General features: G+C 49.8%; 3 protein-coding genes across 3 annotated transcripts; 1 reads left to right on the top strand and 2 right to left on the bottom strand.

Annotated features, from left to right (window-relative positions):
* Positions 1-343: 343 nt before the first annotated feature.
* On the bottom strand, positions 344-2,038 carry phzA (putative serine/threonine protein phosphatase; the record flags this gene model as incomplete). Its single annotated transcript, XM_001260028.1, has 2 exons — positions 344-628; positions 701-2,038. 2 exons carry the CDS (start codon positions 2,036-2,038, stop codon positions 344-346), a joined length of 1,623 nt encoding a protein of 540 aa, XP_001260029.1.
* A 6,852-nt stretch (positions 2,039-8,890) lies between these two features.
* Positions 8,891-9,729, top strand: NFIA_080750 (uncharacterized protein; the record flags this gene model as incomplete). The annotated part of the gene is made up of 3 exons (XM_001260027.1): positions 8,891-9,299; positions 9,478-9,531; positions 9,587-9,729. 3 exons carry the CDS (start codon positions 8,891-8,893, stop codon positions 9,727-9,729), a joined length of 606 nt encoding a protein of 201 aa, XP_001260028.1.
* Positions 9,730-11,122: 1,393 nt separating this feature from the next.
* Positions 11,123-14,184, bottom strand: ura7 (small subunit rRNA maturation protein UTP4; the record flags this gene model as incomplete). Its single annotated transcript, XM_001260026.1, has 3 exons — positions 11,123-12,766; positions 12,834-13,066; positions 13,128-14,184. The coding sequence occupies 3 exons, from the start codon at positions 14,182-14,184 to the stop codon at positions 11,123-11,125; spliced, it is 2,934 nt and encodes a 977-aa protein (XP_001260027.1).

Raw genomic sequence — 14,184 nt, 5'->3', positions numbered from 1 at the left:
TTCGGCCGGCCCTATCAATGGCATGCGGGGTAGCCTGTGATTTGAAGGCGCAAGGGTTGCTGGGCAGCAAGGAGAGCAGCCTAGAAAATGACCACCATGGCGCTCGGATATTGACGGTGAGAACTCGTTCTCGTAGAGCCTGTACCGTACCATTAAATGCTTCTCGCTTCCGAGTATTACCGAAAGAATTTGCACTTTTGATAGAACGTCACATTTGCCATCAATCGGTCGAAATGGGTTCGGAGATGCTTGGCGGTAGCATGTTGTAAAAGGCAATTTCTTGGCGGGTGAATCGGTGGAACAATTAGTAGCTTTGAGCCGATACGTGGGCGGGCTAGAACTATTAGCGACTGATGCCCCGTGATGTGACGAGAGACGGATAGGCAAGGAATAGACCACAAGCGCCTCGGCGATGTTGCACGAAGAGGTTGTGATCTTCCTTGGCGACAACGAAGCGACGTAAAGGCGGACTTACAGGACTGCTTAACATGCTATTACGCTCTTTCCTGCCCTTCTTGATATGGTTCTTCAGAGCAGTGGAATCCAGCGGTTTGAGTAGCTCAAAGCTACATAGCAGCTCTCCCGACACTGACATAATGGCACCCCAATTATCGAACTCGCCACAGTACTACAGACGCCAGTCAGCAAACACAGTATTCTTCACGGGAAAAATCATGCAAAAGGAAAGTTCGGTACTCACGTTAGGAGCCGAGAAGACAGTGACTAAAATACGGTCCTGATAAAACTCGTACCCGTCCTCGACCACCATATGCGCGCGACAGACCAAGTCGAAGTCATGACGCTGCAAAAAGTTCATGATCACCTTTTTACCGAAGCAATAACTGACACCGCGTTCGTTGGGCTCCCAATCTTCTTCCATGTCTGCCGGGTCGCTCCACAGGAGATCATTGAGCAGGCCATAGTCAGGTACGTCAGTGGGCCTTGCAATTCCCCGAATATCATCCATGTGAGAGAGACTAGGAGACAGTCCGCCATGGACACAAAAGATCTTGCCAGCGACGGTAGCAGCGATAGGAAGGCAGTTGAATGTATCGATGAAAGTCTTCCAAATCTTGATGTTGCAGCGCCGCTTACACTCATCGTAGAATCCATAAACACGAGTGACATTGGCACATTCATGATTACCGCGGAGAAGGAAAAAGTTCTCGGGATACTTGAGCTTGTAACACAAGAGGAGCAGGATCGTCTCCAAGCTTTGTTTGCCACGGTCGACATAGTCGCCTAGGAAGAGGTAGTTGGAAGCGGGAGGAAAGCCACACATCTCAAAAAGTCGAATTAGGTCTGTATATTGGCCATGGACATCGCCCACAATCTTCACAGGAGCCGACAGCTCTAGCAATGCAGGCTGGGAGAGGAAGAGCTCCCGTGCCGCTGAACAAATGGCCATAATCTCCGCATTCTTAAGGCAAACGGTCTTTGTGACTTTGGTGGAGTAGCCAGCATCGAGCAGTCGCGAGATCATGTCATCAAGGTCGATAGACTTCAGGGCACCCATTCCCATACCCGGAGATCCAGACGTCTCTAATGGAGCATTCATGATGAAGTCCAGAATAGGATTCAGTTGGTTTTCTCTTTTGATGAGGATCGATTCGCCGACTTTCTGGGTCGACGGGCCCGTGGGCGCAGCGCCGGAGGGAGGTACATCGGATACATGGTCGACCTCGCCACTCTGCTGCATTGCATTGACATCTTTATGACCTCGTTTCAAGCTACTCGACAGGGAAGGAGATGGAGGAGGCTCAGGAGCATCGGGTTGAGAAGAGGTATCATCGGGAGACTGGACGCTTTGGTTGGTGGAACTGCGTCTACTGGTTGTCGACTTGACCGATGCTGCGTCGGATTTATCGTCCGACAATCCTGCAGTCGATCCTCTAGGACTGTCGCTACTCCGAATCTTGGACCGGATGGAGCCGCGAAAAGAGCGAAGAGACTCTTTAGTATCGGAGCGAGAGAAGGATGGATAGGACTGCAGAGAGTCGCCAGGGCCAGAATTGCCCTTGGAATGCGACTGACCCATTACTGCAAGGCGTGGATATCTGCCAAGCTCGAGATTGTATGATCCACAAAAACGTGTCTATTCAAGGCGGATACGAAGTTCCGGGCTCGCGCTGGAATGCTCGGGCCTGTCTTGGCCTGCACGACGGTGCTGGGATTATAAAATAGGATGGAAATCCGCCTGTGAGAGTTGAGCGGAGAGTATGCCTTCAAAGAGTGGTCGGGCTTAGTTCCAGATGCAGAATATTGCAACGCTCGTTCGTTTGCCGGCCGATTATTGTCGTTACAGGAAGAGGATTTCCACAGCAGTCGTACCGACCGTTCAAGTCGAGGAAGGAGGAGGGGAATTTGCAGGAACCGACCGAGACGAGAATGGCATCACAGTACAGTGTCCAAGCCACAGAGCTAGCTGGTCGGAAGGGAAAGCTCCGATTCGCTGGTAAGAAGAAGCTTCTAAGATATGAGAGTTAGTATGAGCGGAGCAGGGAAATGAGGGACAGGACACTGGGGAAGTGAGCAGGTGACCAACAATGAAATACTACTAGGGGAATGGTATGTGTGTGGAGGTGGCTGGAGAGGACTTGCGTGACGGGATGAGTTTTGAGTTGGAGGGGAGGGAAGAAAGGATTGCACTAGATGGGGAAATACTGCGTCATTATGGGGTGTGCAATGGACGGAGATACGGTACCTGGGACTGGAGCAGATCGAAGGGACGAGATGAACCTTTACGAGCCTATGAGGCAGTACAGATCGACACAGTATGAGGGGAAAGAAAAGGGTGTGAAGCTGTGAGGAAGTAGAACGGACTGAAGAGAGGGAAAAGAGTTATTTTCTCTGTTTGTTGCAAGTGAGTTGATTGTGGCGTAGAAGAAGAGGTCAACAGGTGTACTAGTACGGAGTAGGTACCGCTCCGTTTGCTGGGATTTGCTGGGCAGCAGATTGTCACTCTCGCCTTCTCAATCTCCAGGCCGTCATTTTTGGGTCTCGATCATGCAGCGGGTGTGGGCATTCCCCGGATCATCTGTCGGCCCGGATAAGCTCGGGTCTTGGGTTTGGTGCGCCTCAGGCTTTATCGAAGAATTGCCCCAAGTCGATGATGGTGATACTGGTGCCTAGTTCTATAAATAATCGGAATACCTCTATGGTTACCCCGTGGATTCTCCATGTTTACTTCGTCAGAGAACCAATTTCTGATCATTGCCTATCACAGTGTGTTATCAAAGTCATTAGCACCATCACATTGACAGGCCCGCTGCTTGTCTTACATCAAAGATGAGAAAATGAGGTAATGGTGGCCAATCACCAGGAATGCCTCATTATCATCTTTCCACTTCTACCTTTAGACTTCCGGATGTTGCTGAGCCACTGGTCAATCAGCGCCTCTGGACTCCTCGTGACTGGCAAGTGTGGAATTGAATTAGACACATCTCAGCACGGACAACGCGATCTCGTTTTCCCCCTCTTTTCTCTTGGCTTGGCGTGTTTTTCCAGCGTTCTGGACTTCTGAGTTGTTGAAGATCACAACACATTCTACAAAGCGATTTGAATTCAGTCTGGAGAGCATGTGATGGGCCGTATGAGTCAGCTGTTCTCCTAGCACATAGTTAACTAACTTATACATCAGTAGTCTAATGCTTCTCCCATTTATACCCATTTTGGATGCATTCTGATTGCTTGCAGCCCTTGATCGTATTTCTTGAGTTGGTGAATATGTAAAATGCTTCTGGGGGCACTCTGAATTATTCTCAGCCCACCAAATTTGGCTCTGTCAAGCTTAAGGGGCCATACAAACCAGACGAGTCTGGATTAAGCTATGCCGCCACTCGCCTTGATCAATCAAGCTAGCTAGTCTGTAGCGAATTGCTTTGTGACTCGACAGGTTTTGAGTCCCCGACATTGAACGGGATAATAGGTATCTTCCTCAGTTCACTGCAGGAACACCGCCATTTCAAACCCCCACCCTAGGCCGGCTTCGAGCTGACTGTAGCTATCACTGCCAAGACATATGTCCTGCGCCAAGTGTTCTCCGGCTCTGTCTCCTAGCCACGTTGTAGTCATATAGATCATGCGAGAAGCTGCGTTAGTTATCCTGGCAGGTGTCTTGGCCGCGAGCGATGATTTTTGATTTGTGCAAAGCAGGAATTTTCAAGCAACAGCTCTGGTAATCTCCTCGCTGCTGAATACGCGGAGGATGCAGATTGTTGCACAGGGCAGTTCACCATAACTCTCATCATCCCCTACATTCGTTGTAGAGCCTTGGCCACGCGACTTGAGCCGGCCAAAATCGGAGCAACTGTGGCAGACAATGTCCGCGTATGGCTTGGCATCACCAACACCAAATGTGCCCGACGAAAGAGAGGTGTTATGACTTCCGCAATGTGTCTCGTAGATGGCTCTGTTGAGGCGTTTCCTCGAGTTCGATTTTCGTGATATGCTGCCCGGGAACAACGACAAGACCGATAAATCGACTGGTCATATCCACTGTGACATTTTTCGGCTCAGGGTTCGCTTCGATTTGTTCGTCATTGGTGTTTGCCGTAGCATCCCTGATGGCTGATGGGGAGGGAAAGCGATATTCGTACGTGCCCGCGAGGATAATGTTCCTTTCCTAAGAGACATGAGCCCCAGTCAGTGATTGCTCGTAATATTCTCCATAATATTTGTCCGTGCCTCTACTTCAAGATCCGGGAACTGGGTCATGACGAGGTCATGGCGCACTCACCGCATCTGTACATTTGAAAGTGCCTACAAACATGCGCGTGTCTGTAGTGTGCACCCGTAGTGTTTGTCCGATCAACGATTCCAGATAACGAATGGCTTGCATTTCATCCATGATTTTTGTTTTGCCGCTGTCGGTCAAGGCGAAGGTAGCAGTTTTGCTTTTGACTCGGTGCGTTCGCCCAATGGAAGACGTACGTTGGTCTGTTTTGGCAACTGAAGAAGAACAACAAAAGACAGCTCGACGCGGCAATTGGTGAAGGAATGGGGAGGATTGATCAAGACCTCAGAGTCTTCTGGCCAGCAGAAATTTGGTTGGATTTCGCAAATAACTGTCGACTGGCTGACAGTGCCGGATAGCTAGAGTGTGACGGCCTGACAGACAGTTGAGGGCTTTCAAGGTCTCCGCCTCAGTGTGGTCGCATGTGACACATCACCTCACCATTCATTAAGATGTTGATATCAACATGGATAGTAAACAACAAACGATCCTCTACTTCAAGAAGGTAATATGATAATATGGATTATTCGTCTCATTATATTTCGACTACTTCTTTTTAGGTGTATTTTCGATAAATATGATGCGGGTATATTCGGGCTTGGAGGCGTCGTTGGTGATGGCCATCTTGGGCAGAAACCAACCTGTACATAGCCATAAACAGATCAATGAACGGTCAATGCTGGGAATGAGGGTGCTTAAGCAATCAGGATAATGCACTAAAGCGGTCAATCAGACCTATATGAAGGGAACACTTGCGGATACATGGCAGCAGTGTCTCCGGTCGGATGTTTTAGGTACCCAGATAAACAAGAGAAGGTATATATCATCGCGGGTATTGGGAGTCGCCGATACGCTCCAGTTGCAACATACGTGCGGACAGCCGATTCGAAGGCGATAAGACCATCATGCCCACGCCAGAGCTCCAGCCCATCTCTTCGAATATTGACCTGAATCGTCGGAACTTGATTCCATCCTCATATCCGCATGGGCACTCGCAAACTGTGGTGCTGAGCTACTCGAGCTGCCTTCACTTGAGACGCCTGGAGAGGCTACAATATGATTGCAATTGTGCAGGGGAATGCTCTTCGATTGGGAGGTATGGTGCATTTGTCGGTCTGCGGTGTCGTTTGAATGGGGAAGAGGAGGGGAAGCGTGATACGTCTGAAAGAATTTATGCAAGGTTTGTTGGCGGGGGTCGGTAATTTCTGATGGCGGTAGTGGTTCTGAATCCATGTCTTCGTCTTCATCCTCATCCTGAACAACTGGAGGAGCAGGTCCGTGTTGGTGCTTTTGAGCATTGAACAACCAGCGGAGAGTATTCTCTATAGCCATCAGTCAACACGGCTGAAGTATATGAGGCTTAAGACCAGGCCCGTTTTTACCATATACCACTTTCTCGTCTGGTCGATCATCTCTGAATCGCTTCCGTGTTCGGCTGTGAAGATGTCTTGGAGAATCTTCCACAATTCGCGACGGCCCTGCGACAACTGGCATCATATTTACGGGCGACAGTGCGGAGAACGAAGCTTTTCGTTTGAGAGACATGGCCCTCTAGTGCGCTACAAACAAACAGGCAGAAGTCGAGGTCCTCAAAGTCTCCGCGCTGCCAATCGGCCGCTTCTGCAAATGGCGAACTTGTAGAACAATGGAGAAGCAGTATCACGAAGAAACACACGCCTGCGCGAGTTCATTCGCAGAAGAGCGCAGAAGAAAAAGACGAGAAGTAGTGTATCCACGAGGCTGAAATGCACGGGGTTGCTTGAGAGCACATATGCAGGGAAATTGAGAGTGGTTGGCTGCGCATCGCGTCCTGGCGATACGAAAAGTCGCGTCATAATTGGTGTGCCAGAAAAATGTACGCTAGGCCACATTGAGATTAATTGGCATCATGAGGGAAGATCTCCATCACAGTGAAAAGAAGCAATTGACTGATTGATACTCAACATAAGATTAATGAGTAGCGAAATGATGGAAATCAGTCATTGTTTTCAGGTTTGAGTACTTTTCGTCTGGCTGTCTGTATAAGGTCAGTTACACATTCTCATGGTAAGGCCTGCAAAATCACACGAGCTCTTGCACAATTTACTTCTTCATAACTCACACAGCCTCGAGTCACCCAGAGAGTTGAATGTAATCAGTTAACGAAGGGGAAACATTTTCTACGATCAGAACACAAACTGGTCATCTTCTCAACGGAAATTGAGGTACAGGGATTCCTAATAAAAGGAGCGGGCAGAGAAGCTGCCTACCATATATCTCGCAATGGAAACCAGCGAAGGTACAAGCGAACAACGCGATGAACTGGGGTTATAGTCGAGGATGCTTACAAAACAAGCATGACTCACAGCTCAACAAAGGTCATCAGATCCTACCTTATTGATCTGACTGGAATTTTTGCTTCGGTCGAGATGCGTAGCAGCCACTATGGGCTACTGATGAATACGTTCGGCATGTCGCTTTTGGCTGGACCTCATGAGCCCTTTCTCAACCCATGGAGAGATCAGGAAGTTGGGACACGCCCACTGAGACGGTTGAGATTAAAACTGTAGTTGCGGCCATCAGGGGTGCAGAGACGTGATCATGGAACCCTCCAGTTTCGTCGAAGGTACCAATGAAAAAGGCTCATTTCAATGGGCGCAGTCCGGAGCGCGTCATATATCTGCTTCAAAAGGACCTCACCATCGGAGAGGAGCGCAGTTGGATACATGTTTGAAAAGCCCAGGGCACAGCTCCCGTCAGGGCCAACGCAAGAAGGGCTGATGTATGTAAATTCAGGCAGCCGTCCCAAATGCGCCCCTCGAAGGAGTCTTTAAGGACTTCATGTTGGATGATGCGCTATTGTTCCACGCATAGTAGAGCGCATCAGCATCTTCAGGTGTCAGGCGGTACTTGGTGGTCTTGCGGACAATAGCTACATTAGGGAAGGATGCCTACTTTTTCAGTCTCGTGCTGGTTCGATAGGCTCCCAGCGGGGTTTGTAACAACGTCAAGTCCATCGTGATTTGGTATACTTGCTCACAGACATCAAGTGTCGCATAGGTACAACACCCACATTCCTTGACTGGCTGCTTGTAAGCACGTGTGATGGAACACCGCAGCATATGGACAGAAAATAAGGAACAATGCAACGACATGCCGGTAAGCCGGGCTTATCTCCGAAGGTTACTTTAGTTTAGTTGTAACTTTATTGAATCATCACTCGAGACAGGACCTGGTATGGCCAGTTCATGTACGCCAATGAGGGCGCTAGGCCAGTGTGCACTGTGCACAGAGTTGCACAATACCAGAGTCCAGAACTGGCTATGCTCCTAGATGCATCGAGATTTGCAGCTATTGGTCTGTGGGACGGGGTCCAATCTGAATTGAAGGGAAATCCAAAGAGCATACAGTCAAAACCCCATGGTCCTATGGGGGGATCCATCGTCATTATTGACTCCATGCGAACATGAAGCAACTGAAATGCCGTTGATTATAAATAATGAACAACTAACTACTGACTGCCGGGGCCAGTTGCCATCTTATTCTTTCGGCTTCCCGATTCCTGCCTGCCCGGGAAAGTCTCGACTCTTTGCCTTGATCCGATCTCCTCGTCTACTCCACCAAAACTGGGTGCTTGCGGGGGTTACTTCGGCCATTGATTTCATGCAACAAATAGGCAAGGTGACGTATGCACCTGCCTAATCTTATATAATTGGATTAGCTACAAAGGCTGTCAGAATGTGTAATCAAAAGCTAATCTCTTCATACTTGACTCGACTGGTTAAGCTTTGACTAGTGCTAATAGACTGATTCGGGAAGCCCCCAGTCCCTTGCCAATTTTCGTAATAATAATGTGAGCGCATGATTTGCACGTGCTAAATAATATAATTAAAAGATATAGAACTCATCGCTAGGACTATACCTAGGGTGAATAAAAACAACCTGGAAAATGTTTCGACAGCAACCCATATATAATCAGACATAAGACTTTCATCTTCCTTGCTCCTCAATCAAAACACCCCACAATTGTACTACAATGGATGGTATTGCATCTTCCATTTTGGCCGCCGTCGCAGCGTCCACTCTCTTCACCGGCTCTATCGCGGCTCCTCCCATCCAGCAGAATGGAACCTATCCTATGCAACTTCGTCTGGCATATTCGCCGGACCACACAGCATGACCGTCAGCTGGAACACCTACTCGCAGTTGCCTCATCCAACAGTTTGCTTTGGGCGCAGCCCCAAGCATCTAAGCCGATGTGTCTCTTCTAATGTCTCCATAACCTGTCCCACTTCCACGACTTACAGCAATGATGTCTCAATAGCCGGGTTGGAAGCTGATACACTGTACTACTACCTGCCTCAGCATAGCAATGCGACTACTCCCTACACCTTCAAGACTAGCCGTCAGGCCGGTGATCAGACCCCTTACACCGTCGCCGTCGCGATTGATATGGGTCTCATGGGTGCTATGGGTCTCACCACAAGTGTTGGAAAGGGGGCTCATAACCCTCTTGGTCCTAACGACAACAATACAATCCAGTCCTTACTGGCCCAAGAAGTCAACACTGACTTCCTTTGGCACCGTAAGTCTTCTCACAGTAACGTCTACGGGAGCAAAGATCTAACATCTCTCAGCTGGTGACATTGCGTACGCTGACTACTGCTTAAGGAGGAGGTCCAGGGTCCTTCCTAACACCACCATAGCCGATGGTGCTAAGGTGTAGGAGAGCCTGCTGAACCAGTATTACGACGAACTGGCAGTTATTACTGCTCACAAGCCCTATATGGTTGGGCCTGGTAATCATGAGTCTAACTGTATATACCTTTCTCTGGCATACATATTTTAATGATCTGTTAACCGCCACCGTAGGCGATAATGGTGGCACCACTGATAGTGTCCACACCATCACCTACAATGTTGGCATCTGTATGCCTGGCCAGACTAACTTTACCGGCTTCCGAAACCACTTCCGCATGCCCAGCGCTCAGTCTGGTGGTGTGGAGAATTTCTGATACTCATTTGACAATGGGATGGTCCACTATATCCAGCTTGACACTGAAACAGATCTTGGTCATGGGATAGTCAGTCCTACTATCATCAGGATGAAAGTGATACTCGCGAATGATCTTCGGTAGGACACTATATATTCAGCTCTTCCCTAAAGTCCAGCACATACGACCATAGGGTGTGGAAAACAGGGCTTCCCGTCCGCTCAGCCGTACTTAAGCCACACGCCGGCCGGTTAGTAGTTGGGTGGGTGACCACCAGCGAATCCCGGCTGTTGTATGTTTTTGTCCTTTTCCCTCATTTTATCTGTTTATCTTGCTTTCTCTATGGACCTAACTAGACTCTTGATGTCCATCCTTCCAAATTTAGGCAGATGTGCTGGCCGATCCTGATGTACTACGCTGCCGATGTAGTGGGAAACATTTGGTGCTATCCTTAGCAGATACTAACTAGACCACCCACCCCTGTACCACCTACCCCAGTTAAGAATGGCCTATCCTCTAGTCCAAAGTTTCGATCACACCTCACTATCGCACGGTCAACTCAACATGTCCTGGGGCAGTCGTGACTGACCCACGGAATACAAAAGGTATGAAGAAAGCCACTAGATACACACCTGCGCGGAAGTCACTTTTGCCAGGATACCGTCGGACTATGATATGGGATCTTGGCGCCCCAGACACACACAGCGACTGCGACCATTCCATCGTAGCGGCCAAGGCCGTTCAAATACTCAAAAGACCGAGATGAGTAGAGATGTGTGGAATCCTAGAATGAAGGCTGGGTGTGGCCAAAGTCCTTGACGTGGTTTATACAAACTTGGAGCATAGGGCTGAGGGTCATTCTGCAACTCGCCTTTAAAGGCTGGCTTTTGAAGAGCAGCCTTTGAAGCGTGCTTTGCTGGAGAGAATGAGATTCATCTCATCGTTTTCGTTCGGCCATTAAACTGATGCCTGGACTTCTACGGCTCATTGCGTAGGAATAGGCACCATGCGTACATCAGAGAGAGATGAAACTGGAGGTCATGGTTGTCGACATGCTGCCGACATCACCTGCCCGTCGTGTTCGGTGCCTAAGGCTAAAAGAGCTAATGTCACTGCCTGCAGCCTCGTAGTCACTGGTACAGGCAGAAGGCAAAGGTTCATTCCAAGAATAAACTTTTATCCATTTATAAATAGACCTATCCAGCTCGCCAAGTGAGTACAAAAGTTGAAAAGGACAGGAAGATGGAAGAAAATATACAAAGCGCCAGATGACAGATGTGCAGAGTATGACGTTCAATGGCGGATTCAGAGTATAAAATAGAACATTTTGCCAATGGGATTCGCAAAGTCAACAATCAAACATTGGTGCCTAGAGTTCTCGTCAGACACTTCTGCAAACAAGTCGATTCGCGGCCTATGCGTAATCCCTGACGTAGCGACCTGGCAACTCAACGTCCCACATAGGTCTCTCGACAACGGCAACCTCCAGCGTATTGCCCGCAGTACTGTCTTCGACGCCATCCTCGGTCGACGAAGGGCTGAGAGGCACAATGCCGAGTAGATCACGGTACTTGTACGTGTACCACCACCGACGTGCCGGTTGAGTTCCATTCGACTGCACCAATTGTTTCTGGGGCGTGTCAAGCATGTCATGGTCATTCGGCTTCCGAGCCGGTGTATCACTGGATCCATTGAGCGAGAGAAGCTTATCACGAGGCCCAAGAGAGACTCGCTTTCGCGGAGTGCTGATTTCGTCTTCCTCAAGCTTTCCTCTTCTGAGTCGCGCCAAAGCTGCGTCATGACCTGCTGCAGAGTTTTCGTCATACTCGAAGGCCTCTTCGTCTCCTGCTGCTTGTGGGCGTTCCTTGTCTAGGGAGACCCACTCTCCCTTGGAATCATCGTGTCCTTCGATCTTGCGATATTTGGAGCCAAAGTGAACATCTGATTGAGCCAGTGACATTCGATCACCAGCACCACTATTCGCTTTACTTCTCTTCTCTTCTTCCTCTAATTGCTCACGCTTTCTCTTGTGAGCCGAAGATGCCTTAACGAGCTGTGTCGAAGAGTCTCCTTCTTCGTGGCCATCTGCGGTTTCCTTCATCTCTTCCGAAGAGGGAAAATCCTGATTCAGGTCAAACATCCACAACCAAGAAGTACCGTACAACCACAGGCGGTCACGAGACTCGGAAAGATCCCACAAGCAGCCCATTGCGCGGTCCTTGACCCCCTTAAATTGCTCCGGAAGATAAGCCTTGGGATTCCTCCTTGACCAGTCCGATAGCTTTCCTTCGAGAGCGTCGAATTCCACAAGCTGGTGTTCGCTCGTGAGAGCCATCAATCGACTCTCGCCCCTGAGAGATATTTGGGAAGACGGATCAGTACCGTTTGTGAGAAGCTTTGCTTCTGCCGGGCTTTGGGGGCGGAAAGAGAGCAAAAGCACCCCAGATTTGAGTCTGGGTATAGGTGAGTCAGCATTGGCGTACTGCCAGCGCTCTCCGTCTATCACTGGTCTTTCATCCTCATCGTCCGAAGATTCATCGTCAGAATCCGCAGCGCCGTTGCGCTTGTTGGCAGCTACTGAAGACGAGTCCTCGACATTTTTCAGGAACCAGGTATCGACACAGCCGGAAAGATCACCGGTCGCTAGAATTCTGCTGTTCTCGGAAAATACAACGCAGCGCACAGTTCTCTCGTAGTCCCCTAGAGTACCATGAGAAGCCTTCTCGTGACGAGTGTGCCGAGTCGCCCTGTCAAGTTTGACAAGCTGCGGTAAGATCTGTGGTTTGTCCTGAGGAGACGAAGCAGGCATGACCCTGGCCAGGAAGGTGGCGCTATTAGGTCGAACCACACAGAGCCACCGGCTGTCCGGCGATATGGCCACAGCTCGTGCACCATCCGTAGAGAACGCGGCAGGAACATCCAACTTTGTTATGCGTAAAACCCCTCTTTCATCACTCTTTCGTCGTCGGACGGAGAAAACCTTGACCTCGGAGACCGTAGCCACAATAAGAATTTTTCCGTCCACGGAGAGCATCGCTGACGTGATGTTTTCTTCGCCCTGTGATAAAGCGATAGGGCACGCCTTAGCAGCTTGTCATTTCATCAAGGGTATTTTGCATTCTCACCTGAATTAAGACCTTTCCGACGAGCCGATGCTTCTGCCCATCCAGATTATCGTGTGGTGTGGTAGGGCCACGAGACACGCGCCAGATGCTGACCTCTCTGTCCCAGAAGCTCATCACAAGCCTAGAGGAAGGAGAAGATGCCAGTTGAGGTATTTGCGGCAGACTGGAGAGCTTCCTGTGATGTTCTTTTCCAAATTCACGCAATGGGAGTACGACAGGTGAGGCGTCGGGACCTAAGGAATGTCAACTCGCCGAAAAACCTCACAAGAGGAAGCAAAGGGAGTTGAATCTTACCTCCAGAAACAATAATACTGATATCCCTTGTCTCATAAACAGCAAAAGTCTTAACGTCGTGGGTGTGGTACCGACGGTGCATCACTTCAGCCCATCTTCCCTTCTTTTCGCCTTTCTCTCCCGGACTTTTCCTGTACACAACCGTCCTCTGGTCCGCACCTCCACTGACGACTGTATCTCCATTGGCGCTGACAGCGACATCGAGGGTATCTGCTAGATGACCTTGTATACGTTGAATAAGGGAGTAGTTCTTCGCATCCCAGAACCGGATCTCGCCTGCGGAGTCGCCGGAAACAATCGTACCGTCCGGAAGGCACTTAACCGACCAAACCAGTAATTCCTTGGGACCACCAGCCGGCCCTTTGCCGAGAGAGATTGTACGCAGAAGCTGCCCAGACCGAATATCGAATAGTCGAATCGAGCTGTCCGCATAACCAGCCACGATGGTGTTGCGATCTTGGAAAGTGACGCTAAGGACTCTGGCTCTCTTTGTCGATGGACGCATCAGTCGTAGAAATTTCAAGTCGCCGTCGGCAGTAGACAAGATCACGATTGAGCCATCCGCGCATCCAGCCGCGAGATGCTGCCCGGTGTACTCTCCCTCTGCCGGCGGCAGAGGCTTTCCATCCTTGCCGCGCTTCGTAGCCTGCCATCTTGGTTGCGCTGCTATACACCAGATTTCACCGTAGTTTCCACTCGAGTGACGCATGGGGCGGCCTTGCTCCAGATTCCACTCCGTTACCGCGGTCGAGTATCCAATGCTGAACAAGCGCAGTTTTCCCGGAATCTTGGTCCCGTCAGGTCCAGCCTCTGGCGGATCGAGAGTCCATGCAAGCCCTTCTATACTTCTATCTTTTCCTCCGCGCATGACCGTCTCCTGGAACCAGGCGCCGCGCATTGGGTTCCAAATCTCGATATCGCCATTTGCGCGGCCGATGGCAAGCCGGAGGGTAGGGACACCTCGACCGGCAAGTTCCGCAGAGGGAGGATGAGAGAATGAGAGCGCATTGATCGCCTGGGGGTTGTAAGGCACGAAACGGCAGCGATGAATATCCAT

The sequence above is a fragment of the Aspergillus fischeri genome, genomic scaffold (genome assembly GCF_000149645.3).
Source record: "Aspergillus fischeri NRRL 181 1099437636264 genomic scaffold, whole genome shotgun sequence".
Taxonomy (NCBI): Eukaryota; Fungi; Ascomycota; class Eurotiomycetes; order Eurotiales; family Aspergillaceae; genus Aspergillus; species Aspergillus fischeri.
The sequence above is the reverse complement of the archived record's forward strand: the minus strand, read 5'-3'. Positions and strand labels throughout refer to the sequence as shown.